This window comes from Musa acuminata, chromosome BXJ1-2 (assembly GCF_036884655.1).
Source record: "Musa acuminata AAA Group cultivar baxijiao chromosome BXJ1-2, Cavendish_Baxijiao_AAA, whole genome shotgun sequence".
In the NCBI taxonomy this organism is placed as follows: domain Eukaryota; kingdom Viridiplantae; phylum Streptophyta; class Magnoliopsida; order Zingiberales; family Musaceae; genus Musa; species Musa acuminata.
In genome coordinates this window covers 28,817,551-28,845,330 of record NC_088328.1, presented here as the reverse complement: position 1 = coordinate 28,845,330, position 27,780 = coordinate 28,817,551, and the positions used below count along the sequence as shown (strand labels likewise).

The 27,780-nt window shown below is 35.8% G+C and overlaps 1 protein-coding gene across 2 annotated transcripts; it reads left to right on the top strand.

Annotated features, from left to right (window-relative positions):
* The first annotated feature begins 360 nt into the window (after positions 1 to 360).
* On the top strand, positions 361 to 27,780 carry LOC135607930 (uncharacterized). 2 transcript variants are annotated; one of them, XM_065100172.1, is made up of 22 exons: positions 361 to 1,455; positions 5,309 to 5,424; positions 6,097 to 6,305; positions 8,776 to 8,895; positions 9,740 to 9,868; positions 10,002 to 10,127; positions 11,413 to 11,468; positions 11,579 to 11,678; positions 11,766 to 11,883; positions 15,317 to 15,526; positions 15,801 to 16,113; positions 17,997 to 18,090; positions 20,253 to 20,361; positions 20,582 to 20,853; positions 20,935 to 21,062; positions 21,261 to 21,495; positions 23,888 to 24,076; positions 24,194 to 24,480; positions 24,588 to 24,771; positions 24,865 to 25,107; positions 27,079 to 27,161; positions 27,340 to 27,780. In XM_065100172.1, the coding sequence occupies exons 1-22, from the start codon at positions 620 to 622 to the stop codon at positions 27,485 to 27,487; spliced, it is 4,305 nt and encodes a 1,434-aa protein (XP_064956244.1). In that variant the 5' UTR covers positions 361 to 619; the 3' UTR covers positions 27,488 to 27,780. The 2 variants fall into 2 exon arrangements, with proteins under 2 accessions (XP_064956244.1, XP_064956254.1); XM_065100182.1 differs by lacking the exon at positions 361 to 1,455 and adding an exon at positions 3,774 to 3,800.

Below are 27,780 nucleotides of genomic sequence, written 5' to 3'. Positions count from 1 at the left end.
GATTGAAATTATAAAAAATCCTGTAGGAAAATATATTTTAAGAAATAATATTAGCATCATAAAAAAAAAAAAATTGAGAGAATCTTCTTTGGTAGAGAACCACAGATTCATAGGGACAAAAAGATCATTTTGGAATTTGTCATGGGCAAACATGTAAAAACAGGAGGCCTTCCTTTTGACATCCCAACACCAAAAGCGACGGAATCATCAGACAGTCTCCTGCAGCGGCACGTACCCAGATAGTCCTGATCGACTAATTGCGAATCACGAGGCGGGATCCACGTACCCACACATCCTCACCGTCGTTTTTCTTCTTAATGTCGTTTCCTTTTCTTTGCTCGCGACTCGTGTCTTGTCTTCCTTTTTCCTCAGTTCTCTCGCCAGCGGCCTTAAAAGATACCCCCAACGCGTCGTGCGATTCGCGTCGCGCTCCTCGCTGTTCTCTCCCACCGAATTTAGCCGAGCAAGCGAGGAAAGAGCGAAGGGGAAAGGGGAAAGGGGGAGGAAACCCCGAACTCCAACCCTCGGGCTGAGGGGCCTTCTCATGCCCTAATCCCCCCCTCCGATCGACGGCCCTAGGGTTTCTCCCCGTTCTGATGAGCTTCGCCTCCCCTCGCCCATGGCCGCCGCGTATTTCCTTCGCGTCCTCCTCCTCCTCCTTCTCTTCGCCCTTTTCGTCTCTCCCGAGATCGGCAGTTCCCGGTTGGCTTTCGCTCTTGAGGATCGCGGGGAGCGGTTCTCGATCTTGAACTACGAGTCGCTGTGGCACGATTACTCGCCGCCGGCACCGCCACCGTCGCCGCCCGACCCACCGTCCTCCTCTTGCGAGGCCGACCTTGGCGGCACCGGCGACTTTGACACCCTCTGCGAGCTCCACACCAGCGTGGAGCTCTCCAGCGACTTCTTTGCTAAGGCGAATGGCAGCTTCGTCCTTTACCCGGATGTTGTGCTTAGCTGCCCCGTCGCCGGGTGCTCCATCGTTGTCAATCTTACTGGGGAAGTCAGGATCGGGCGCAACGCCAAGATTGTGGCTGGGGGTGTCCGTGTTGGGGCGGGCAACATGAGCCTCGCCGATGGTGCGGCCATTGATACGACGGCTCTGGCAGGGGATCCGCCGCCCCGGACTAGTGGGTCCCCTGCCGGGATTAATGGGGATGGCGGTGGGCATGGCGGCCGGGGTGCGAGCTGCGTGGTGAAAGAGGATCAGACCCAAGAGGACTCCTGGGGTGGGGATGCATACTCGTGGTCGACGCTCACAGAGCCTGTTAGCTATGGCAGCAAGGGTGGTTCAACGAGCAGGGAGAAGGATTATGGGGGAGGAGGGGGTGGGCGGGTCTACCTGTTGGTCAAGGATGCGCTTGAGGTTAATGGAAGTATTACTGCTGATGGTGGCGAGGGTGGCTCCCTGGGTGGTGGAGGCTCGGGTGGGAGCATCTTCATTAACGCAGCAAAAATGTACGTGGGCCCTAAATTCAAATTAGCTTATTTCTAATTTAATTACTTTAATTGGTTATGTAAGTTACACATGTGCTATGTTGTTTGAGTTAATTATACTCATCTGGTTGCTGGTAGCAAGGAATGTAATTTCATGTCGATCGGTCATGTCGGTCTTTGGCCGATGCGATACATACCGATCTATATCGGCATATTGGCACATGTCAATAGTTTGAAAAAATGCTTAGAAAATCTTCAAAAAATTGCAAAAATTAGGAAAAATCCCAAATTAGGGTATTTTGATTAGAACTAAATTCCAATTTAATTTTATTTCAATAAAAAATGCAAATAAGGAAGGGATGGTGGATTTTTCTTTTCAGAAAATTGATGAGCAATTTCGATACACATTTTGAACGGTTCTTCCATTGATATTGAATAAGAGTGAGAATTTGTGAGAAAGAGAGAGTGACTGAGTGAGAAAGAGAGGGGAGGGTTCGGGTTAAATAAGCATTCAAATGGGTCCAATGGTCAAATTGACTGTTGGAACCAACTCAACCTGAACCTTGATTGATTTTGGTTGAAATTCAACCATTACTGATCGACATAGGTTGGTAACGGTCAAATTTCGACCATTTTGTCTGGTACAAAAGGTGTATCGCTCGATACACCCCCTAATTGCTATACTGCCTGGTACCGGATGGTTTGCATTTTGGTCAGCTGTCGGACTGATACACACTGCCTATACGGTATCGTTTCAGACAGTATAACAAACCATGGTTGGTAGTAATGCTCTAAATATGTACAATGATAGAATCCATTTTTCTGAATGGGGTCTAGTATGCTATTTTCGTTCTTAAAGAGCATCAGAAAACTAAAAGCAATACGAGGTCAGATAGGATTCATTGATTTCCATTGATTTCTATACGATCTTGGTGATCTAAACTTGCTGATCTCATCTCAGTTTGGGACAAATTCATGAATATCCGATGTTATGGATCAGATTTGGCTGATCATTGTCCACATTTTGCTAATCTTGGGACAAACATTGGACAACTATGAGAGAGTGATTCATTTGAGTCCTGGGGACTTAACTGCATGATTTCCTGTTGCTGGTAGACAAAGGGTTAGGAAAAAACTGAGAGGAAAGGGGGGAAGAGCTGAGTGATTCATTATTTTCATCTAATCTTCAAAGTTCAAATTGCTAAGGTTAAGGTGTTAAAAAGTTTAAATTGACTTGTTTCAACTTTCAATTGTTCCTTGTTTTGTAGAAGTTCCATGCTTGAGTTAGTTTTGAACCAAAGATGCTGTCAGATGAATTTCTTGGGCTATAGGCATGGTTCTTGACATGGGAGCTCTTTAGTTTTCTGCCATCATGTTGTTTGCAATACATTTTTATGTGTGCATGGTGTTATTTGGTTTCTTTATGGAGTATTGAAAAAACTCATCATAGATTATAGTTTATTGATTTGTTAAACGAGATCAAATAATTTTTACTACAAAAACATAACCTTTATGTTTTTGTTTGGCTTCTATTTTGGTTTAATCTTTATTCATATAACTTAACTTTCAAGATGAGGTTGTGTTGTGAGAGTTTATAGACAGTGCAGACCATGAAAAGAATAAAGGAGCTTGGATTTGTCACTTTAGCTTGGGCTTTGACCATAAATGTGTAGACAGTTGCAATGCATAGTTTCATCTGGTTTTGAAAGAAAAAAATAAGGAACCAGATTGGATAAAGAACCATTATTTTTCTTAACCTTTTGTAATCAATTTTTTTTCTAAAGTCGATGCTCATATTTGTCCACTTCACCTTGATCTGGTCTGGTTTGGCTGTTTAAGCTGAATAATGCAACTGCCTTAAATTTTGTTCAATATGTATATGAAGTTTTTTGATACAAGTTCAAACTTCTACTCTTGGTGTGGTGAAATAGAGGCTTAAACTTATACTCTTGGTGTGGTGAAACGTGCAAGTCTGATGTCATGTATATTTTTCAACAGGACCTAAATATACAAAAAAGTCATAGATAAGTTTTGTTGAATACATAATTCATTTTTTTTTTCAGAATCTCATTTGCAATTGAGAAATCATCTATTGGGCTTACAAAAGATTTTCACGTTTGCATTGATTGTCTGAGAAACGAAGTTGGAATCATATCCTTTTTTAGTTGATGAAGGGAATAACAATTTTAGAAGGGACACCAAGCACTGCAATGCATCCCACTAAGCCTCAAAAGGTCTTATTAGACCACAAAAAGGATGTGAGACAAGTTCAAGCAAATGTAAGCAGATGCTTCAGATGTCGATTATTTTAAAAATGCGCACCTTGCGCATGATGGGAATAGCTTTTACCTACTGGTGATACTTGGGTAATCTCTTAAGTCTAGATATAACATCTCTTTAGTGCTTAAATTGTATATTCATTTTCTGTTTTCCTATCTAGCTACAATTCTAAAGAGAGAAATGGGTTGCATACAACATGGAAATCTCATCCTTCTGGAAGTTTGTGATACGTGCAAAAGTGAATCACCCACTTTGTTTGGTTGTGTGGAGAAATCGATTGAATGGTTTTCCCATGAAAAGCTTCTTATCTGATGTTTGATAGGCAGGAAAACCAAAATAATTTGGGAAACTCTTTTCTAGATTGTTTGGAAAGTTATTCTTATTTTTTCCCAGATTTTTTTAATCTTTAAACATCAAAGGAAAACTTCATTTTGTTCTTCTGTTTATTTTTTAGTTCATCTCTCCAAAATATTTTTACCCAACATAAGAAAAGGAAAAGGAAAAGGAAAAATGTTGTCTCAAGAAAGTTTGTAGTAATGGATAGTTGGATATGCTTTCTATTTAATTCATAAATCAAACTGATCATAGTTCTGAAAATAATACAAAAGGGAAAGAAACTTGCATTTACCTTATCAAATGGATTATCTTTGTATAGTCAGATAGGAAAAAGAAAGAACAAATATGGAAGGGGAAAGATAAACACGAACAATGACAAGTGAATGTTCTGCTGTTCATTTGGTGCATTGTTGATGAGTTTGCTGCTGTTGCGTGTATGAACATGTCCTTTTCCACTTTTCATTTTGTATGAAGAAGAAATCATTTCTGGTTGGCTCGGGGAGGAGCATATGTATATTTAGCAAGTTCTTTTAATGGGTTGTTGGACTAAACCTGCTCTACTATTATTTTTTGACTAAACAATGAGATCAAAATTTACATTAATGTGTTCATTTAAAATAGAAAATTAACATGCAATCTTCTCTTTCTGTTATAAGGTGGAAAAAGTTTTAGAACATTTGTGGGTACACTATAGTTTGTTAATATATGTAAACTGTTATACATCTCATTATGTGTTGATGATGTGCTATTGTATCGTTTGATATAGTTACATATACCTATATTGCAGGGATATCTATTCAATTTTGGCATACAACCATGGACTTTTTGCATATGTGAATTTTACATAATTGTATGTATGTACATATAGTGATTCCAGCACAGGAGCCTTGGCGATCTCTGTTAAAAACTATGTTAATTATGTTAATGTTTTGCATTTTACATAGAAATTTGGGAAGAATCTTTTGGTATACTTGCAACTTTTAGCTTCATTAGTTATACAGCCTATGTGAACAGTGAACTTACTCTTGTTGAACTAGTACAGAAACTGAGGAGAAAAGAGATCAAATATGTTTTGGTTGCTTAACAATGTAAATGCATGCCAATCAGTGCCTATTCTGTTCCACAAATGTTTGCAGTGTTTTTCTTGTTCCTTTATTGGATAATGTGCTTTACTATCAAATCATCTTTGATGAATATAATAAAGTAGTAAACCCTCATGATTTGTGCAATATCTAACTAATTTTTTTCTGAAGAGCAGGAGGGGCACAGGCAAAATAAGTGCTTCAGGTGGTAGTGGTTTGGCTGGTGGTGGAGGAGGGCGTGTTTCTATTGAAGTTTTCAGCTGGCATGATGACCCACATGTTTTTGTTCATGGTATGTTATGGTTTGTCCAACTTTGTGTTTGATATTTGTACTTGTATTTTTTATGTATATGCTGACTGTCATATCTCACAATTTTTTTTGGCACTCTATTCAATTCAAGATTTCTATTTTACATGTTCTGATCTATATACAGTGGCTTCTGGTATTTAAATCTTGTTATGTGTATGTTCTTTGTAGCTAATTAATATTTATTTGTATTTGAACTGCTCATGCTTGTTTGGGTTAATTTCTGTTACTTAAATAAGCACTGTTTATTGACTTTATTTTTGAACTGCATGCAGCTTGCTTGGTTTTCATGACTTTGTGTAACCAATGGCTTCTTTTGCAATAGCTTGGATATGTGGGAACATACTGAACAACATGATGCTGCACACAACTTAACTAGAAATTTCTCATTTAACATGTCTTTGTATGGTTCCTTGATCATTAGGTAGTTACTTTGCTTTTAAATGCCTTGATAAACATGCTTAATCTTTTTTACTTTGGAAATGGTGTTGCCTATCCCCTTGGAAATTATATTTATGTATCACGTGTCTTCATCTGCATTCTTAGCTTTTCTGATTTGGTGCTTTTGGATTGTATGTTAGCTTTGGACTTTTTTTGTGCTGATGTTTGCTATGTCATGAATTTTCTGGGTGCTGTATAATGCTTTTTTTTGTACAGGTGGAAAGAGTTTCGGTTGTCCTGAAAATGCTGGTGCTGCAGGGACTCTTTATGATGCAGTTCCTAAAAGCCTTATAGTTAGCAACCATAACTTGTCTACACAGACTGATACACTTCTATTAGAATTTCCGTATCAGCCACTTTGGACAAATGTTTTGATTAGAAATTGTGCCAAAGTTGCTGTTCCTTTACTTTGGAGTCGTGTACAGGTCAGTTTTCAAGTTTTTGTGTGTTATTTTTGTTGTTGATCAATGCTTTAGTCAAAAATATCTGATCATACATGATGTAATATGCCTAGTCTGTTGTGCCACCTGAAATGTCTACATTATAGATCACACTATAGTATCACTATTGAGTTTCTTTTTTATAATATTAAGCGAGCCATATTTTTTTTCTTGGTTTTGGATGTCATGTTATGAAGAAAAATGTTTCTTCTTGTAAGGTTTTGATATGTGCGGTTCAAGGATTTTGGTCTTTGTTGACTGCATATGGTTCAGAACCATAATATCTTAAAAAACTATGCCAATCGAGACAGATCAAAAAGACAAAAACTACTCGAGTCATAGTGTACAATCAATTTGTAAAAAAGGGTCATTTTATGCAGGTGGTTAGGTACTTGATAGTGTATATGCAGTGTTGGAAGCTTATTTTTGATTCATTTGTAAAAAGGGTCATTTGTTTCTCATTGCTTCATCTTAAATTAACTTGTGATGGGATTCATTCTATAGTTATCCATTCATCGGTAGGATAATTTCTGTGCTTTGCTCAATTTGCTGGTCTCTTTTTAAGTATCGATGTAAAACCTGTGATTAATGAATAACAATGGCACATGCTGCTTGAAGTTAAGCATATAAATAGTCATTTGACAACATTCATTCTTACATGATGGATATTAATATTTCAGCCTTTATCTTGTTTATTAATCATATTGAATGTGAAAAGGTACTGAGAAACACATGGTGCATGATACAAGTATTTTTCTCATGGTTGTCAAAGTCACTTACATGATAGATCTCCCCGATATATGTTATTTGCTGATGATATTGTCTTAGTTAATGAGAGTTCAAGTAGAATTAATTATAAACTTGAATTATAGAGGCAAGTCTTAGAAACTAAAGGTTTTAGATTAAGGATTAAGACTGAATATATAAAATATAATTTTAATGATTCTAGAAATAGACAGAAGAATATAATTAAGTCCTTAATAAGATAAAGAGATCAATAAAAGCTTTAGGTATCGTGGGTCAATTATTCAACAAGATGGAGAGATCAATAAATATATTATTCATAGAGTAAAAACAGGATGGTAAAAATGACGAGAGCCATCAGACGTGATCATCGTATACTTTTGAGATAAAAAAAAGGGCAGTTGTGAGACAACCAATGTTTTATGAACCTTAGTGTTGTGTAATTAAGAAGCAACATATGCAAAAAGTTTGTATTGTCGAGATAAGAATGTTGAAAAGGATGTGTGGAGTTACTAGGAAAGGTAGGAAAAGAAATACCTTTATTCATGAACAATTAGGTATCACTTTGATGGAGGATACAATGGGAGAACATTGTTTAAGATGGTATGAGCAGATGCTTAAGAGATATCCAGATGCTGTAATAAAAAAACATGAAATAATTTATGTTAGTGGTACAAGGAATGGTAAAGGAAGATATAAAAAATCTTAATAAAAATAATAAAAAAAATTAAGTACTCTGAATTTAATTAAATATATGATCTTTTATATATCTCAATGGTGACAAAAGATCCATATAGCCGATCCCAAATAGTTGAGACTTACGACTTTGTTGTTGTTTTTGTGGTTATCAAAGTTTCATAATGAAATCACCTCTTCTTCCAAGTGGTGAGTAGCAATTGGTTGTTCCCTTCTTCTATTAGTCAGTTAAATAACCTTACAAGCTATTAATGCATCTTGTTTTTTCTGATATATAAAAGGCATGGCTTGTTCAAAATTAACTCGGTTGGCAATATTTTTGTTATCCTTGTTATTCAAAACTGGCTTACGGGCCAAGATCTGTATCACTTGTGCAACATTCTCTTATTTATGTTGTAGAATTGAGAAAAAGGAACTGTGATTATGTTCTTCATGGCTACATATATGTTAATTATAATGTTTTTGCCTGTGAAACTTGTCTCTCAAAATGAGTGTGCAACTATAGATTGGATTTGGATTGGATCTAGGGACATAGCAGATTCAGCTGATGCTGTAGCCACAATTCAATCAATCCAATCTTTTGACCGATGCTTGCCGATCCCAGTAGTTTGATGTAGTCAATGCAGTTGTTTTGACAAGTTGGCTAATTCTGATGGTTTGATAGCCTACCAATCTTTATAAATGTCGGTTGATATTTAGTTGGGATACAAATACTTAATCTTATAATTTGGTTTTGCTGGTCCAGCTGATCATGAACCAGATTTCTAATCCTGCAAACTTTGTGTGCAATGTCACTCGTCACTCCTTAATACAATTATTAGAACTTGTGATAGTTGAATAGCTGGCTTGGATGTGGATTAGTTTATAGATGTCTTTGATGTGAATAACTATGTACTTGATATGTTGCATATGATTATGAGACAGTTTTTCTTTGTTTTAAATGTTCAATTGTAAACTTTATGTTATGAAAAGCCTCTTCTGTCAGAATTTGCTTAGTGCTATCTGCAATTTCCAGGTTCAAGGACAACTAAGCCTACTTTGTGGTGGTATATTAACATTTGGTCTGACTCATTATCCTTACTCTGAGTTTGAGCTTATGGCTGAAGAACTTTTGATGAGTGACTCAATAATTAAGGTGCTTTTCCCTCTCAAGAATTGGTTTAAACTTTATTGTCTTTATTATGGTTTTGCAAGCAAATTGTTAGCAGACATAAGCTTCTGTTGCCACATAAATGGAACCATATCTTCTGGAATGCTTGTTTTTAACTTTGATGTAGTTCGCTATGTGATTTTAGAAAAGATAGATATAGTGTCAATGACTCAATGCCATGTTGACACCTTTCAACTAGAGCTGGCAAAGTCCAAAAATCTAAGAGAACTTGGCAAATAAGCTCATGCTATTATGATCATCTATTATGCTTTAGCAATTCATATGTCTGAGATTTTTCTTGTGCCTTATGTTTGTGTGCTTGGCTTTAGTTCCGTTTGACTTTGGTCGGTGGTTTGAAAAAAAAAGATAAAGATAACGTCAAAGTAATACCTATGTGATACTTACGTTCATTTGTAGGGTGTAGATATTCTTTTTCAATGATACTATTTGCAACTATTGAAGAAAGATAATAATAAGTTTGATTTCATATTTCTGACAAATTTAGTAATTAGTAATTCTTTAAGTTTTCATATTTCACTATAAAATCATCCTGGAAAATCTTGATTATCTTAAAAATGGTCAATTTGTGCATAGATATATACCTACATAATATCTAGTAGAATCTGTAGTCTTTGCATTCTGTTATATTTTCATCGATTCGTTTTGCTGATTAGTTAACTTCGTCTAGTTAATTGCAATTTTCACCTTCTTTCTTTTTCCCTCTCATTTTCATATATTCCTCATCACTTTTTTGTTTCAATTCATATCTTGCTCTGTTATTGACTATTAATCTGACATCAGCAATTTGTCTTTTGTCTTTGGATTTTAGGTGTTTGGGGCTTTACGAATGTCAGTGAAGATGCTCTTGATGTGGAATTCCAAAATATTTATTAATGGTGGTCGAGATACATTAGTTGCAACATCATTGCTTGAGGCGAGTAATTTGATTGTTCTGAAGGTAGGTTAGTGATTCTTAGTCTGTGTTGAATCTGTTCAGTTATCTGATCTTTTTCTTTAAAACAAGCTCTACAAAGGGCAAAACATTAGTTGGATGGAACAAAGCTTAATCATTATCTTTGTTTCAATGTCAGGAATCATCTGTGATACACTCTAATGCCAATCTAGGAGTTCATGGTCAAGGCCTGCTCAATTTATCTGGACCAGGAGATCTAATTGAGGCACAACGGTTGATATTGTCACTCTTTTACAGCATTCATGTAAGCTTAACAAAACCATTTTCCATCTTGTTGCTGTTGACATGGTGTTGCTGTACTTGATATCTATGTGCTAAAAATATCTAATACCATAATATTGTTTAATTTTTTCCTTGCAGATTGTTTGTCCTTGACTATCACATCCTTTCATCTCTGCATTTTGTTGTATTTTTCAATACAATTTTAAGATTGTTCTGTAGTGCTTTTATGCAATGTGCACAACCATATCATGTTAATATGGTTGGTAATTGGGTCATCTTTGGATCCTATGGGTCAAGTTAATCATACTTGAGCCTTTTATTTGAAGGTTTAAAAAAGTAGGTCATTTTGTTTGTATTTAACATGACATAATGGAGCAAAATGCTTCCTAGTGTCAAAATAAGAAAAAGATATATGGTTCTGTAATATATGGGCTGGAATTATGTATTATCGATTAAAGCTGATACTTGGGTTTCCTAAAGAATTAAAACATACAGTAGGTTTATCCATTGGGTGGGACATTCAGATTAAATGGAACTAGGCCGAGCTGATCAACTAATGTATTAAATGTCCTTATTTGATTTGTACTTCAGTGTTATGATACTAGGGTTTGGAAGTTTCAAATGTGGAATATCACATTTGAAGGGGATCTTGGTGATGACAAGATGGTTGGTTGGTGATTCTTCAGGTAGGTTCTATTCTTTGGTTTGGATCATTGACAAAGGGCGATTGCCACTTTGCTGTAGGTTGTTTGGAGGAGATGTGCCAGAAGTGATGCTACAGTAATATTCATAGTATAATGAAAATATTTGGTTTTTCTGGGGATTTTGAGCAGTGTCAGTCGGCCTGTCATGGAATGACACTATTTGATGGCTGGGAGGCATTGCTTGTCTTGGTAGGAAAGAAATTCCTTGATTGGGTTAGGCATGCCAATTAATTATGATTGAAACCCCACAAATTTTGTTTATAGTTTGAGTTGGGTTAGCACTAAATCCTAGGTGGAAATCTGTCTCTGGTTGTGTGCTCTAAAAAAGATTCTCTGTTTCTTCTCAGGGTGAATATCGACACCAACAGTTTTCATAGAGGGATGTTATTACCAGTGCTTTTCTTTACTTTGATTTTGTATGAACATGATTCCGTTAGCATTTTATATTTTTCTTTTTATTTGATCAATAATAATTATCTCAAAATCTTCTCTTTATGAGAAAATTCATCTCCTGAATCTTGCTTGTCATGTTTGTCTATGCTATATTTTCTAGGATTTTTGTTTGTTACCTTTGAATCCTTGATATATATTTTTTCCTTGTAGGTTGGGCCTGGATCCATTTTGCGTGGTCCACTGATAAATGCAACTACTGATGACATGTATATTCTGTTTCTTTTTCTATTTCATTTTGTCTTGTATGGCGTCTGCCGCCTGTGTTTTGTGTTATTTTTTCTGGTTATGTAATTTTTTTTTGCATATCTGGTTTTAGGGCCCCAAGGCTTGATTGTGAGAAAAAAGATTGTCCTTTGGAATTAGTTCATCCACCGGAGGATTGCAATGTGAATTCTTCACTATCTTTCACCCTCCAGGTAGTTCATTTTGCATATATTGAATTTTATTTTTTAAACTATGTGCATCAAATTTGTCTTCAGTTCACTTTTGCTATATCTTTTTAGGTTTGTCGTGTTGAAGATATTGATGTTGCTGGCCTTGTTCAAGGAACTGTTGTTCATTTCCATAGAGCACGAAGTGTTTTTGTGCACCCTACAGGAAAAATTAGTGCAACTGGTTTGGGTATGTTCTGTTTACTCTAAATCTGGTTTAAAGATAATGACAATGTCTTTTATATGTGCCATGAGCTATTTAATGCTATTAACTCTCTGATTTGAAGCCCTTAATTTCCGTAGCTAATATAGAAATAACCATTATGTTGGATTTGTTGCCAGCCATAGTGGTACTGGTTTTAGGCAACATCGATAGCTTGGGTCCATTGGTTTGAAGAGTTGGTTGTTTTTGAGTATTTGGACCAAATTCACTCTGAATTCTGAAACTTATTCTGGCTGGTCTCATACATCAGTGTTATTTTATAGTAAAACTACAGTAGTGTTTGTTGTATTTTTACAATTTGATTAGTTTCAAGATACCAGTGACTCGAAACCCAATATGCAAGTCTTTTCAGTCCTGATATTATTAGAGGCGTCACTGGGTCTTTGTCTTTAGTTTTTGAGTTAGATGTAAACTGAGACTTCTTTCAGTAAAATTTTTTTCTACTGTCATATAGGTTTGAGGGAGCAAGAATATTGAAATGTAATTTGCTTGGAATTGATTGGTACCTAATGTTGTACCAGAAGTTCAGTTGTCTCTCCATAAGTGGCTAAAGTGAAAAATCCATTCTCTTTAAGTTACATTCTAAGTGAATTTCGAATTCTGTCTTCTTTATTATGAATGTGGTCAAAAGAAACTTGATGAAGATGCACCAACTGAAATACCATAAATCATGGTTTGCAGTACCGGTCCGTACCACCCGGTATGGGCGGTACGTACCGGTCCGCCAAACTTTCGGTACGCGGACCATATGTTACCGTTCCGACACTGTAGCAGTACTGTAGTGCTCGGTACGCCTGAATATACCGCTCGGTACACCTGGGTGTACCGAGCGGTATACCGTACCGTACCGGTACCGAGCCCAGGTCGAAACTCCGGTACGGTACGGTATTGCGAACCTTGCCATAAATAGTCTCCCTTAGTCTCTTTGTTTTTTTTTTTTTTCATAATCATTGTAGGATGTTCGTTGAGCAAGTTATTTCTAGTCGCTAGATGATAATCGCTTAGTCTCTTTATTATAACTGATTGTCATTAATGGTTATTGGTTGTCTGGGATTGTTATTAAGACCATTGTTGGTGATTGATGTTCATTTGGACTTTGGTAGCCCATTGGCTGTCAGAGTGCTCATGTTCTCTAACCACCAATTGACTGTGAAATTGTTTGATAACTAATGACTGTCAGCTGCTGGTTGAATGTGATTTTAGTAGAATTCGAGGCAAACAGAGTACTGATCAATAATGGTCACTCACCAGCATATCGCTGACTGTCTGTGTCCAATTGGACATCATTTCACATTGACAACATATTAGTGGATATCTTCTGTCATTTGTTGTTGTTCATTGTACTGGTTTTCTCGTTTTGTCCAGCCACAATGAACAATCAACTTGATGTATTCAGTTATTATTAAAGTCCACATTGGGTGTCTGAAGTCATTTGCTATAATATATTTTAAATATAGTTATGGATTTCATCAAAGCATTTGGATGGAAATGACTTTCAAGTTGAACTGGAGGAATAAATAACACGAAGTTGTTCAGAAAGAGCCACTTGCTATAATCTATTTTCAACCAGCTGCATGTCCTTTAAACTAAGTTTTTAGTTCACTTTCATGTTTCAACTTCTAATGGATGAGCCTGGTCACCAACTCCAGGATGTCAGAACTATCTTTTAGGTCTTTTTGATGGGCCAAAGGCCAACCTAACTTGGATGGAGTCTGTTCAGTCCAATATAATACAATTGCAGTAATCTTAACCTTTTTAACCTAGGTTTGAAGTGGTGCTGAGTCTGCCATCTGTGAAAGAGGGCAGTTTGATATACTTGCTATATTCATATTTGATACATACCATATATGATATTTATTGGATACTTGTGACTTGTGAGATTCCTGTGCTCCTAGGATACCTGTGAGATAATTTCTCAAAGTTTTCAAAATAGAAAAAGATAAAATATGTTTAGGATACTAAAGGGATTACTTTGTGGAATGTGGATACCTCCTGGGAGAACTTTTTTCCATGAATTTTGATATTTTGCTTATAGAGAGAATTACAAATGATTAGATGGATTGTTTATGTTATCTTAACATTAAACATGTGCTTATTATTAGTAAAATTAAGATAATGATATTTAATTATTATAATTTCTTGGTATTTACTCTATGTACTTGAAGTATATTTTTATTAATATATATATCTTTTTCATGATGAATAGTTAGGATTCTTTAATTAAATATCATTATTCATCATGATATGTAACTACATATTCTAGCACTAATAGTGTCAAGGATTATTGGCATATCATGTATTTGCAAGATTTGGTGCATCAATGTGTCCATTTTGTTTTAGCATCAATTTCTCATGTCCTTATCTATGCTTTGCTTGCCGCCTATGATCCTCGTCTCCCTGCCCAATGTCTGGTTTGCTATGCTCTGTTTGTATGACATGGTAAATCATTGTTTTGATATCACAGTTCCAGTAGCTTCTTAGAGAATGTGAAAGCACTGCACTTAATGTCCACTTATCTGTTGAATTCCATCTTCACACTTTGTCATATCCAGTTAAGCGAGCTATAGTTTTTGAGTTCCTACCACTCATGTCTTGCCAAGTGCATCATTTGTGTTGGAAATATTACGTCAGTTTTAGGTTCAGTTGGATTGAGACATAGATATCTGGTCCTTAATATTCTTCCTTGTGTTTTTTGGTTTCTTTTTTTGTGTTTGAAGTGTCACTTCTGGTCAATTTGAGGTTTACATAGTCTTCATTGGTAATTTTACTGTCTTCTAGATGAAATGTTTGAGATATGGTTTACATGTGTAGTTACCTGATCATTTCTATCTTCTATTCTTTGATCATGTATTGCTGGATGGGAATTGCCACCATAATAGTGAGTGCAATTGTTGTCCAAGAGTATTACAAATCTTTCTAGCAACTGCCAAGAAAATAAAGCAGCTAAGCTGTGATGATTTAGTTTTTTTTTTTTTTCCTTATCTCTTGCTTACAGAATGTCATGGACAACTTGAACGCAAACTCTGATTTGGATATTTTGCCATTATATATTGGCATAATAATTAGGCAATTATCAGGAAGTTCGAGATGAGGTGCGCTGGATATCTATAGGATCAAATTTATTTGCATTTGACTTTAGATGGTGATTTAATTTTTTTAATCTAAATCATTGAAATTTAAGAAAGTTACCCTATCTAAATAAAGTTATCCTATGTTCATGGCAACATCATATCGATAAGCTACTGTACACATTTGAGTAAATTAAGTGGAATTCTTCAACATAATTAATTGTTTAATCCATAAGATCTGATAAAGTTTAAGATAATCTCCTTCTTATTTGGGGCTTAAGTGATGAAATGATAAATCTAACTTCATGCATTCTTGTTTTGCTCATATGCAGGATGCAAAGGTGGTGTTGGACGTGGGAATATATTGGGGAATGGTCTTGGTGGTGGTGGTGGTCACGGTGGGAAGGGTGGAGATGGTTGTCATGATGGGGTTGTTGTTAAGGGTGGCATTGCTTACGGAAATGCTGATTTGCCATGCGAGCTTGGTAGTGGTAGTGGTAATGATACTGTACCAACCTCAACTGCTGGTGGTGGTATCATAGGTATATCATTCCTACAATAAACTGATTTGTTTATAAAAGTTCACATAGAATATAAATCCTGATCTTGATGGAAAATTTGTTGTTTACTTGATGTGGTTCTATATAAACAGTATGCCAACCAATTTCATGGCAACCTGCCTTTTGACATACATGTTTAGATTTTTCTAAATCTATGCAATATTGTAATGCTTTGATTGTATGTTCAAGACATCATCCTTTTTTTTGCTTGTGCCTTCTATTTAAAATTGTGTTGCTATAATGATCTTTTTTATAGTGATGGGTTCAATGGAGCGTTCACTAGCAAGTTTGTCAGTTTATGGCTCTGTTGAAGCAGATGGGGAAAATTTCAGGGAAGCAGCCACTGGCTCATCGGATGGAGGGCCTGGTGGAGGATCTGGTGGTACTGTTCTTCTGTTTCTGCATTCTTTGACCCTTGGTGGTTCTTCTGTCCTTTCAAGTGTTGGTGGACATGGTAGTTGTGGTGGGGGAGGTGGTGGTGGCGGAAGGATTCACTTCCACTGGTCTGACATTCCTACTGGTGATGAATATCTTCCAGTTGCAAATGGAAAGGGGAAAATAAACACATGGTCTGAATGGATCCTTTTTTTACTTACTTTTATTCTATTATGTCTAATAAGTAATGAAAGGGAATTTAATAATATTTTTATGCATACTAATGAAGTTTTTATGTTGCTTTAGAGAATTGCTGTGCCTTTTATCATTGTGATGAATGAACTCTCTTTCCAAAGCTGTTGGTTATAGTACCTCACTTAGTCTTAGGTTGATTTTCTTCTGTCAGATTTATTTAAATTGATTGAGAGAAACATCATTGTACTATCTCTTTGTTGTTTTTGGTAAAATTCAATTGTTCCTACCAATATGAGGTTCAATACAGTCAACAAAATATCAGCATTAGCGTCCCTGGGGTGGTATGCTCTCCTATTTACCAAAACATTTCAGATCTAATTGTGACGCAAGATCTATTCACCATCTGTTTAGGTCTCTTTGATATGTAAATTCCAAAAATTCGATTTTTATCACAAATTTCTCCAATTGAATGTTTCTTTGAAAGCTAATGTGTTGCATTCTTGTTTATGGTCTGACTCTTAGGCACGACTTAGCCTAATGCCAACGTGGTTGCTTATGTATCCAAGTTATAGTCAACCTAAGGCTTAAATACATAATTGCTTATAATTTCTTGATTTTGCTATGACATATATTTTGCTAAAATTTTTATTATTTGTGAAAAATTAACATTTAATTATATGCCTTAATTCTTGCATTAGGATATATGAAACAAATACAAGTTTACTAAATTGCATAAACGTCATAGGTTTTACATGTCATTATTGTCATAAGCCTGTTTAGATTGACTTAGCATGAACTGACAGATTTTGGCTGTTGAATTTCTGGTTGTTTGGTTATCTGAATTTAGCTTGAAACCCATTTACATTTGAAGTCATTTAAAGGTGATTAAGGCTAATATTTAATGAGACTATCTTGGGTTATGGCCTGCAGTGATCATGAAGTCAGGTAAAATAATCAATTGTTTTAGTTACTGGAGTAATTAATGCCTAGTGGGTTTTCAAGGAAAAAATATTAATGACCTTGTGAGTTTCACATAGTTGGAAATGATGCATCACTCGCTTGATGATATTGTTATGTCATCTCAATGCATCTTGCATGCAACTGTGGAGGCAATTTAGTTAGGTGGATTTGTTCTGGCTTGAGTTATTTTAGGAACGACATAAATTTGCTCATTCTTAACCTGGCCAAGTTAATCAAATCATGAAATCTCAATGCTACCAAACATGTTCCTATTCAACTTCAATGAATTCTGTTCATTGTGACCAGGTGTTAAAAGAACACCAAGCTAGTCTGTAAATAAATTTGCAAGAATATATCTTGGTTATTCAACATTGTCATCCAAGTTATAACGCTTGGAGCAGCTTGTCATTGGCAACTTATTTTTGTTTGTAATGGTTGACAGTTGTTGATAACAGTGCTACATATTACTCTCTAGTTAGCATGGCTGGTTATTTACACCTTTGGCTGCAGTGATATTTAGATTTGTTCATGTTTTTTGATCTGGCATGGTCTGTCTTTAGCTTTTAGTATACTATTTTATTGTTTATGTACTCAGTTTTCATTTTAAAAATCTTCTGTTCTTATGTTAGTTCATTAAATCTAGTATGTAATAATTATTAAAAAAATGTACATATTTATTTAATGCCTGAGGATTTTGCTTCCTGATGAGTCTACCTATTTTCATTAAATACATTGACATATGCTTCTCTCTTCCTAGTAGAAGTTAACATCCAGCATCGTATTTAAAGGAAGTTTGGAATTTAAAATTTACTGGGATATTTTCTATACGAAATTAATTGTCAAGTGATGACAAATTGCAATATACATATGGGTTAACATTGAATTGTTTTGCATGTTAATAATCAGCTTTTTTTTCTGGCAGGGGAGGCATGAGCAGAGGCTCTGGTTTGCCAGGGGAAAATGGAACACTTACTGGGAAAACATGCCCCAAGGGGCTTTATGGAATTTTTTGTGAGGTAGCGTTTTGGTTTGTGGTTTTTTTTAAAGACATTTTCTGTGCTTCCTTTCATTTTTTGTTTGGTTGGCCTCTATTATGTTGTAGGTTTTTGTGTATTATCTACCATTTGTTCTTATAAGATACCCTTTATGCTTTCTTGTTGCATAGGTCTATGAGATGATTTTCTCAATTCTAATGTATTAGTATCACCCTGGCGTTCTCTCAGTGAGAGTTGTCACTCTAAGGAATGGGGAGTTTATAAATGAATAATTCTTAGTCGGTAAAACTTTAATATATTACAGAAAATGGTTCAAAGAGCAGGAATTATCCTTCTATAGGTTTCATTTTGACTGCTTGATATTGTTGTCTAATATGCTGTTTTGCTTAAGAAATGTAACTATATGCTTGTAATGTGTAACATCAGCCTGATTGGTTATCGTATGTTTCTTTTCTCTAATTACTCTTTCTTTTTAGATTATCTTTTAGTTCTATGCCTATGTGTAGTTCATTCTGTCAAGAGTTTTGGTTCCTTTATCCAATTCTACATTAGGCTTCTGTTCCATGTTAGTTTATTAACAAAAAGATAATCTAGATGGTGTTTGTTACCTTCAAAGAATTGAAATTTACTCTCTCTATTGTAGTTTTGATCCTGTACATTCTTTTGTAGACAAAACTTAAGAATGAGATGAGAAAATGGATTATTACAAAAGAAAACATGCAAGAACCAAGAAACGCAATTTTGGTCTTCAATTTTTTTCGGACTTCATCTAGGCTAATGCAAGCATTTGGATGATTGTTTGTTTGGTCACATCCAAAAAATAACAAAGAAATGCTTTGTTTATCTATTAGTTTTTAGGAACTATGAGGTGCTATTTCTTTTTAGTGCCCAGATTTTAAGAATTATGTTCAAATCTTCCATCGTCAATTGGACGTTGAGACTTTAGAACATGTAATCTGTTATAATGATCCAACCTAATTGATGAATCAAATTACAGTGGTCAAATGATTTCAAAGATCCAGGAGGGGCTATTTCAGCATGGGTGTGGACTCACAGTGTCCTATCTGTATTAGGTCAAGAATGGACTAAATCCTGAAGAAAAGTCCTAGTCCTATATATTATGTTTAGACCTATATGTATAGTCTTATATCTAGAGCTATCTTTAGAGTTACATTATTCTCTCAAGATAGGTACAATATATGCTATGATTTCATATTACTAGTCATATTTGTAGAGCTCTTTGATGGAATGCATAATTCATTTTGTCACTATTGACTGACCCTGTTTAATCCTGCTTAGGTTAGGAATAGGAAAGTGAAGGAATCTGGGTCCATTGGTAAAGGCTTCGTAGGCTCTAAAGGCATAGAATAACTAAAATGATCAATAATGTGCGCTCATTATTCCTCTGTTCCTTCTCTTCCTCTTCTTCTACCTCCTATCTCTTTTCTGTCAATCCGCTCTGCTATTTCTCTCTCGATTCTCGTGTATTGTACTTTCTTCCTTGAAAGAAAGAAGACCCTTGATAGAAAGGGGCATATCCTATCATATTCAGTTTATCATGTTAAGAGAGAACTAAAATAACACAAGAAAGCAAACCCATGTTGGATGTCTAGTTAATTGCCTTGGTGTGTTTGGTATTCGTTCTTGTTGAGAAGTGAGTTTATCTTTATTTTATTGTTGTAAATAATTGACATAAGTCTTTGTAATGGCTGTTTTGGATAGTTGCACCATGCTTCATCATGCTAGGTTCCTTTCTTTATTTTAATGTGATTTTCAGTATAACATGTAGATTCTTGATATCTCACATGACCCAAGAGATCCGTGTTATTGACATACAATATAATTTCTTTAGGATGATTGCCATAATACACCACACCACATCTTGCATCAAGATGCGTGGATCTGTAGGGGATTTATTTTGGCTTAGAAAGCAGAAAAAAGCACATAAGCACATGACAATTGTTTGTCATGATGAGTGAAGGACATACTTGTTTTACCAAATGATGCATCTGAAAATTGGTATATTCTGTGATCAAGAGAGTACTTATTTTCAGTTATTTACTTATGTTCTGTTGACATGGTTGTGATCCTTGGTTATTTTTATTTTGGTTGCCCTCAAATTACTTCACTGCTTGTAACTTTGATATTTCACTATCATATATGATCCTTTTGGAATATTCCAGGAATGCCCTTTGGGAACCTTTAAGAATGTCACTGGATCTGATGAAGCTCTATGTTACCCATGCCCCTCTAATGAACTTCCTCATCGTGCTGTATACACAAATGTTCGAGGTATGATCTACATCTGTTCTTTTATATTTTCACCGACGGTAATTTTTTGAATTTGCATTATGGCTTAAGTTGCATGCAACAGTAGCTAATGAGTTAATAGTCATCTGATTCAGTTGTTTAAAGGTATTGGTAATCCTGATATTGTCTCCATCAACTTACATGCTTAGTGCTTTTGTTGGACTGCTGTGAATCTTTTGAAGCCGCTTAATCATTTTAACAGGAGGTGTCGCTAAAACCCCTTGTCCGTACAAATGTGTTTCTGAAAGATATCACATGCCACACTGTTATACAGCTCTTGAAGAGTTGATATACACTTTTGGTGGACCATGGTTGTTTGGTCTTCTTCTTTCTGGTCTTCTTGTCTTGCTAGCCCTAGTTCTGAGCGTTGCACGGATGAAATTCGTTGGTATGGATGAGTTACCAGGTCCCGCTCCAACTCAACCCGGGTCTCATATTGATCATTCATTCCCATTTCTGGAGTCATTGAATGAGGTGCATATAATTTTTTATTCTACATTTTAGAGCATGGTTATCTGTTTTTGTTGCTGATTTTGACTTTCCTTTTTTGAATAGGTTTTGGAAACAAACAGGGCTGAGGAGTCCCAGAGTCATGTTCATAGAATGTACTTCATGGGTCCAAATACCTTTAGTGAACCTTGGCATCTTCCACATTCTCCTCCCAAACAAATTATAGAAATTGTGTAAGTGGGATGTTCTGTGGACATACTATGTTGTTTTGAAGTCTCGTTTTTTTTAAATTCATTTGACAATGCATATTTGTACTGATATTCTGTTAATTATTTTAGAAAGCCAATATGCTTCCTTTAGTCTTGTTGTAATTGTCTTAGATCTAAACTGATATTGTACTCTTTTCTTGTCTCTTTTTTATTCTTTTTCAGATATGAGGATGCATATAATAGATTTGTTGACGAGATAAATGCCCTTGCTGCTTATCAGTGGTGGGAAGGAGCAATCTACAGCATTTTGTGTCTACTTGCTTATCCCCTCGCCTGGTCATGGCAGCAGTGGCGGCGGAGAAAGAAGTTACAACTACTGCGTGAATTTGTTCGGTCTGAGTATGATCATGCATGCCTACGTTCTTGCCGTTCACGTGCTCTTTATGAAGGGCTTAAGGTTTGTATAATATAGTCTGGTTAAAAAGTGACACTATTTTCAAATTATTATTCGTTTTGATGGTTTATTTGAAAACCAATCAAATGAATATTTAGGATGAAACATGCTGGAAATATACCGACATGTACATGGGTGTCATGCACATTGATGGCAGAACTTGGAATGGCCATTCATGATATGCACCACGTGCTAAGGATTGCTATGCCAATGAACACATACCAGTGTGGTTTAAATGTAACATTCTAGAAAGATACGACATATGCCTTTTTAACCTGAGACTAAGGTGTCAGCATATGGTAGGCCAATTTTCGGCTTATGCCACCTAGTGAGGAACGAAACGGTGCCATGCTAAAAAGCTATTGGTGTGCGAATGTAGACACCTATGTGATATTATTTGGTGAAGTTTCTGCAAATGTTTCTTGCTGTTACTAGTTGGTAACGTGAATATGCTCGCAATGTTTAGGAAGAGTTATATGAAGCTAGCATCTGATCACAAGCATATGAAAGTTCTAGTGGAATACGTATTCTATAAGAAAATGTATGCTATAAATTAGCTTGCCAATTTCCTTTGAAGCTATGAGTTGATTGTTATTGAATATGCCAGTATAAATGAAGGAACCCTAATAAAGAGTTGTTTGGAATTACTTGGTTTATCTTTATGTGTCTTAATATACTGAGTGGGTTACGATTTAAATAATGAAACCTTAACTACAGTGTGATCAGATTTTGGCCAATTACAATCTGATCCATAACCGTGCAATTTTGTAGATCTGTTACGTCCACCTGCTTTATAAAAACCAAGAATGTATTCTTATTTTCTTTGAATCTTAAGTAACAAAAAGGAAAACATGGTATTAATAGGTTCCACCTAAAAGCTGGCTTGATGATGAGGTCATAGTCATATTATAATTGAGTAGAACTTGTTGGTGTATAATGCCTTACCGAGTGACGTTTTGTCTGGTAACAGTCAGAAGAAGAAAAGAAAAATAGGGAAGGGAAAAGAGGAAAAAGAAAGGGAAATTCTTCTTCTTCCTCTTATTCTGAAATGCAGGGGGTTTGTGAATCATGATTGTGGTCTTTACACTCAACTATCCTCAATCCAGATATCTGAAGACATTCAGAATCTACATATGAGTCAATCCATTTTCATTAGAGCAGAATTAAGATTTGATTATAAGATATAGACTTGTTTATGTACTTGATATGAACTGGACTGTTTAGAGTTGTCTACAACTTGGTCCATGCTTGGACTAGTATTGATCATCCTTACCAGTTCTGGTTCAGGGTTGCATAACATGTTATCAATTACTCATAGAACTATTTTAAAATTACCTTATTTTCACGGTTTTAATTTATTGGAACGCTTTGGTTTTCTCAATGTCAATTGAAGTGGAATATTTTACCTTAATTCAATGCAAATCCAACTAAAATTAGGTCCTATTCATGTTGAGCATCAGTAATTGGTATAAGTTAGTATCTTTCTTGGTTTTGAAAGAAAAAAAAAACAAAAAAGGTGGCATCAGTCCTCTTGGTCTGTAGCAGTGGGGAAGCTTGCAGCCAGTTAGGCATGCTGGATTTAGAAGGAAAAGGATCACCTTTGGACAGCTTTTGTTGGAAACTTTCCAAGGCAATGCAGGGAGTTGGTGACTGGGTGGTCTTTTGGTCCTGGACATTTACTTTAAGCCAGAAGATTTATATCAGAGTGTTATCAAGTTACCACTTTCTTGCTATATTTCTTCAGTTTATCCAAAATTTTGAGCTTTGGGGCTGTGTTGCATTTACTTTGGATTATCTGGGCCTCTTTAATGTAAGCACCATCTCCCTTTATTTATATTGTTTCCAGGAGAATTTTTGAAGATTGCTTATAATATGTGGCTAGAGGTTTTTGTAATAATAATGTTAGGACAAGTTGATGATGTTGCTAGAAGGACAAAAAATGTTGTGATTTGGAATAGCATCAGATGTGGCAAGTATGAAGCGAAATGATTCCTGCTGAAGGGAGTATGAAGAGGAATAATTTATGTGGTTAGGAGATATCCAAAGAAGATATCTAGGTAGCTGTTAGGAGTGTTGTTGCAAACTTAAGGTGCAAAAAGAGGCTGGAGCAAATAGAAAGACTTGGTTTTTGTGATAGTAAGCCTTCTTAGATCACTGATTTGGATGACAACTGACTGTAAACAAGGAACTCCAAATATTCTGTGGAGCTTTGTCAACTTAAAACTTTGTTTCCTAAAGATGGTGAGAGGAGTCAAATTAATTTGATGTATGGTAGCAGATATTTGGAAATATGCAGCAACATTCTCTATGTTCTGTGGTGGTTTGAAGTATTTGACTTTATTCTGCACTCTTCTAACTTTTAAGATATTTAACATACAAATATTTGTTAATGTAGGTGGCCGCAACACCAGATTTAATGCTTGGATATTTAGATTTTTTTCTTGGTGGAGATGAAAAGAGACCGGATCTTCCTCCCCGTCTCCATCAAAGATTTCCAATTTGTCTAATTTTTGGAGGTGATGGAAGTTATGCAGCTCCCTTTCTGCTACACAGTGACAATGTTCTGACCAGCCTTATGAGTCAGGTCTGGTTCTTGTCTATCCTCTGAAGATCTTTAAACATTGTACCACCTTTAGTTTCATACCAATATTTGATGAATATCATATGTACATATTTTGATGTGTTTCTTTTTATATTGCAGGCTGTACCACCAACAATATGGTACAGGCTGGCAGCTGGATTGAATGCACAGTTGCGATTAGTTCGTCGTGGGCACCTCAAAGTTACATTCATGCCTGTACTCAGCTGGCTTGAAAGTCATGCAAATCCTTATTTGAGACAGCATGGTGTTTGTGTTCATCTAGCCTGGTTTCGAGCCACGGCATTAGGCTATTGTCAATTTGGTCTTGTGGTGTATGCTGTGGAAGGAGAAACTGAGAGTACAATTGATGGTGGTTCCAGAACCTTGAAAATGGATCAATCTTCAAGGTAAGGTATTCTGGCTTTATACTCCTGTTTCTGACGCCAAACAAGTGGTAGTTAAAATCAAATTTCTGTCACATTCATCCACTTACCATTATGGATGTGTTCCCCAGAGTTCACAGTCCTCAGAGGGACAATAAACCTGGTGGTACAATGAACAGAGAAGCTGTTCTACATAAAAGGATAAGTGGAGGAGTTCTAGATTCTTCTAGCCTGCGAATGCTTGAAGAGAAGAAAAAAGATTTATTTTACCCTTTCTCTCTCATTGTGCATAATACTAAACCTGTTGGGCATCAGGTATTTCTCTAATCATGTTGCTTATTCTATAGATGAATGTACAGATTACTGATGAACTTACTTATGTTCTCTTCATTTTATGTTTCATTGCAGGATCTTGTTGGTTTGGTTATATCAATATTGCTCTTAGCAGATTTCAGCTTGGTATTGCTTACTTTGCTACAGCTATATTCGTTTTCAATGGTGGACATCTTTTTAGTTTTGTTTGTTCTTCCCCTTGGTATACTGTCACCATTTCCTGCTGGAATCAATGCTCTTTTTAGTCATGGACCTCGACGATCAGCCGGCCTTGCACGTGTATATGCCCTGTGGAACATTGCATCTCTGATTAATGTCGTAAGTAATTTCTTCTCATGATCTTCTACCTAAAACCATATCTTGCTTAATCTTCTTTTTCCCATGAAGGTCAGTTGAAGTATGCAGGAGAATTCCTTTATTGTCATTAAATGCCACAAATCTTATGATCCTTTGTTTAGCTTTTGTTTAGGACCATAAGAGTTATTTTTTGAGAAATGTTGCATTGCAATGTGTTGGTAGTTAAAGTCAAAGCAGGGGCTCTGGAAACTGAGGCCCGCTTGAAAAAAATAAGAACAGAAAAGCAATTGCCTTTGGGAGCAGTATGGAATGAGGTGATGAAGTTCTTATGATTTACAACAGTCCCATGGATTAAATTTTTGGTATAAAAACATTGCTTTAGTTGAGGAATGCAAACAACCACACATAATGCTTGAACTTGTTTGCCTATCCTTGTGCCCTAATGAATTTAGGGACACATATAAGCTATGATCCAAGTTGGAGCTTCATGTTTTTTTGGAGATAGATAGAAATATCAGGGACATGGAAACAGTTCTATAACAACCTCAAGGTGTGGCGATGGTTGTTCCCTTGTAATTACAGAAGGCAAGAGGTGCTGGTTTTCTATAGCTGAATGATTTCAATTTAGTGTGTGATGTCTGCTTATTAGGAAACTGTGGTCTTTTAGGGTCCGGAATGAGTTCTGTCCTCCCCTATACTTCGAAGTTATGCTATGAAGGATGAACGGGTGTAATTATGAAGGATGAAGGATTATGGTTTTATATTCTCAAATTTGCCTTAAATTTGATATAGCTGTGAAATAAGATTGCTTAGTTTTGATGAACTTTTTGCGCTTCTAAAGTTGGTATTTTTTTCAATGTATTGAATTGTTTGGATTTGCATTCTGGAGATAAGAAATATCTAGTTTGTTATGAAAATATCACTAATAATTTCCTCTATGCATGACAAGTTCATAGGAGTAATAGATAGTATTGATATTATATCAAAATTTAGCATCAGAATCTGGTTTAAAAGTGACTGTACATGTATAGGACCAAGATCCATATGGATTGATCAGAACTGATCTTCGGCTCAGGATTCTTTGAAATGACAAAAATTAACCTTAATCAATCAAAATATGTTGGATCCTTTCCAGTTTCATAGTTTCTGTGCAGCTTCAGTCGATTTTGGCTAAAAAATAAAAAATACTTGTTTTCGGCCAGGCATGTCCTATCCCAATTGCAGCTTAGATCAGCCAAGCTGACAAACCATGCTATAGATGCATACATCTTTGAATACAAATCCATGTGTACGTGTAGAATGGTTATTAATGCAGATGTACCTTGATAGGCTAGAAGTTTATGTTTTGGTGCCGTGATTTCATAGTCAGTTATGATATTGCAAAATAGTATGAACTATTTCTTGTGTTTGGGGAAATTATGATTGGTTCATAGGATTATTGTTCACTCTGAAACTTGTCTTGATTATTAAGCCCTAGTTTATGTTGAATTTAACACTTATTTGCACTTGGATATAAATCGCAGCTTCCTTGGATTTATGCAACATTAGTAGCCTCGCTTGTGTGCTGTGATCTTTGGAGATCATTGAAATGTCATATGTAGCTCTTCTGCCTCTAATCGGCTAGCATGAATTGTTCTGTCTGAAATTTGCATCAGACCCGTATGCTTCTGTATTTTAAGGTTGTATGGAAGTTGACGTAGTGCTGTTGAGATAGAATTAGATGTGAAAATGATTAATGAGCTTCACATGGCTCATGTTTGACTTGTATTAGAGCGGTCTGTAGGCGATGACGATTTCCTAGTACTATTGCACATTACACATTTAAAATAAATGGTGTTAAACAATTATAACAATTATTAGGATCTTTGCAAGAACAGAATCCAAGGTGAAGACTCAAAGTGCTGTTTATTAATTCATGACTTGTCAAGGCATTTAAATCTTATGGAGTTATTCTGCTTTTGGGAAACTGTTGCTTATATCTTTACCTTGCAGATTGTGGCCTTCATATGTGGTTTTGTTCATTACAAGTCATCAAGTCGAAAACATCAAAACCTACAACCATGGAATTTGGGCGTGTAAGTAGCTCTTCCTGCCTATCCCTAGGAAATTTAGTTTTTTTATTTTTTTAAGTAAATCGATCCTTTTCCAAAGCTGCATGAGTTGAAGCCTCATGCACTATATATATATATATATATATATATATATATATATAAACTCTCAATTTATATATAGTTGTTTTGTATGTTTAAGCAGGGATGAGAGTGGATGGTGGCTGTTTCCAGCTGGCCTCGTTCTGTGTAAATGTATCCAAGCAAGACTTGTTGACTGGCATGTGGCAAATTTGGAGATTCAGGACCGATCATTGTATAGTAATGATCCAACACTATTCTGGCAGTCTTGACATATTTGACTTAGCATTACTGGAGTTAGAAGCGACTCTGATATTTTTTTGCTCTTTTGGAGTTACCATGCGAGGGAAATAGGAAAATCATGTTTTTTTTTTCTTTTTTCTTTTTTTTTCATCTCTGCATCAGGCCCTATTTAGCAATCAGATGCAGAGTACACCCCTCATGAATATTGTGCAGTCACAGTTTTCACCTTTTTTTATTTTGTATATAACGACCTAATATTCATTCTTTGTACACAATCAAGTTATGCTGACATTATAAAGTGACACTTGTGCTAACGAAGAAA

Coding starts and splice junctions, on each gene's coding strand:
- LOC135607930 (XM_065100172.1), top strand. CDS start 620: ATGGCCGCCGCGTATTTCCTTCGCGTCCTCCTCCTCCTCCTTCTCTTC. Junction 1,456..5,308: donor TTCATTAACGCAGCAAAAAT/GTACGTGGGCCC, acceptor TCTGAAGAGCAG/GAGGGGCACAGGCAAAATAA. Junction 24,481..24,587: donor AAAATGGATCAATCTTCAAG/GTAAGGTATTCT, acceptor TGTGTTCCCCAG/AGTTCACAGTCCTCAGAGGG.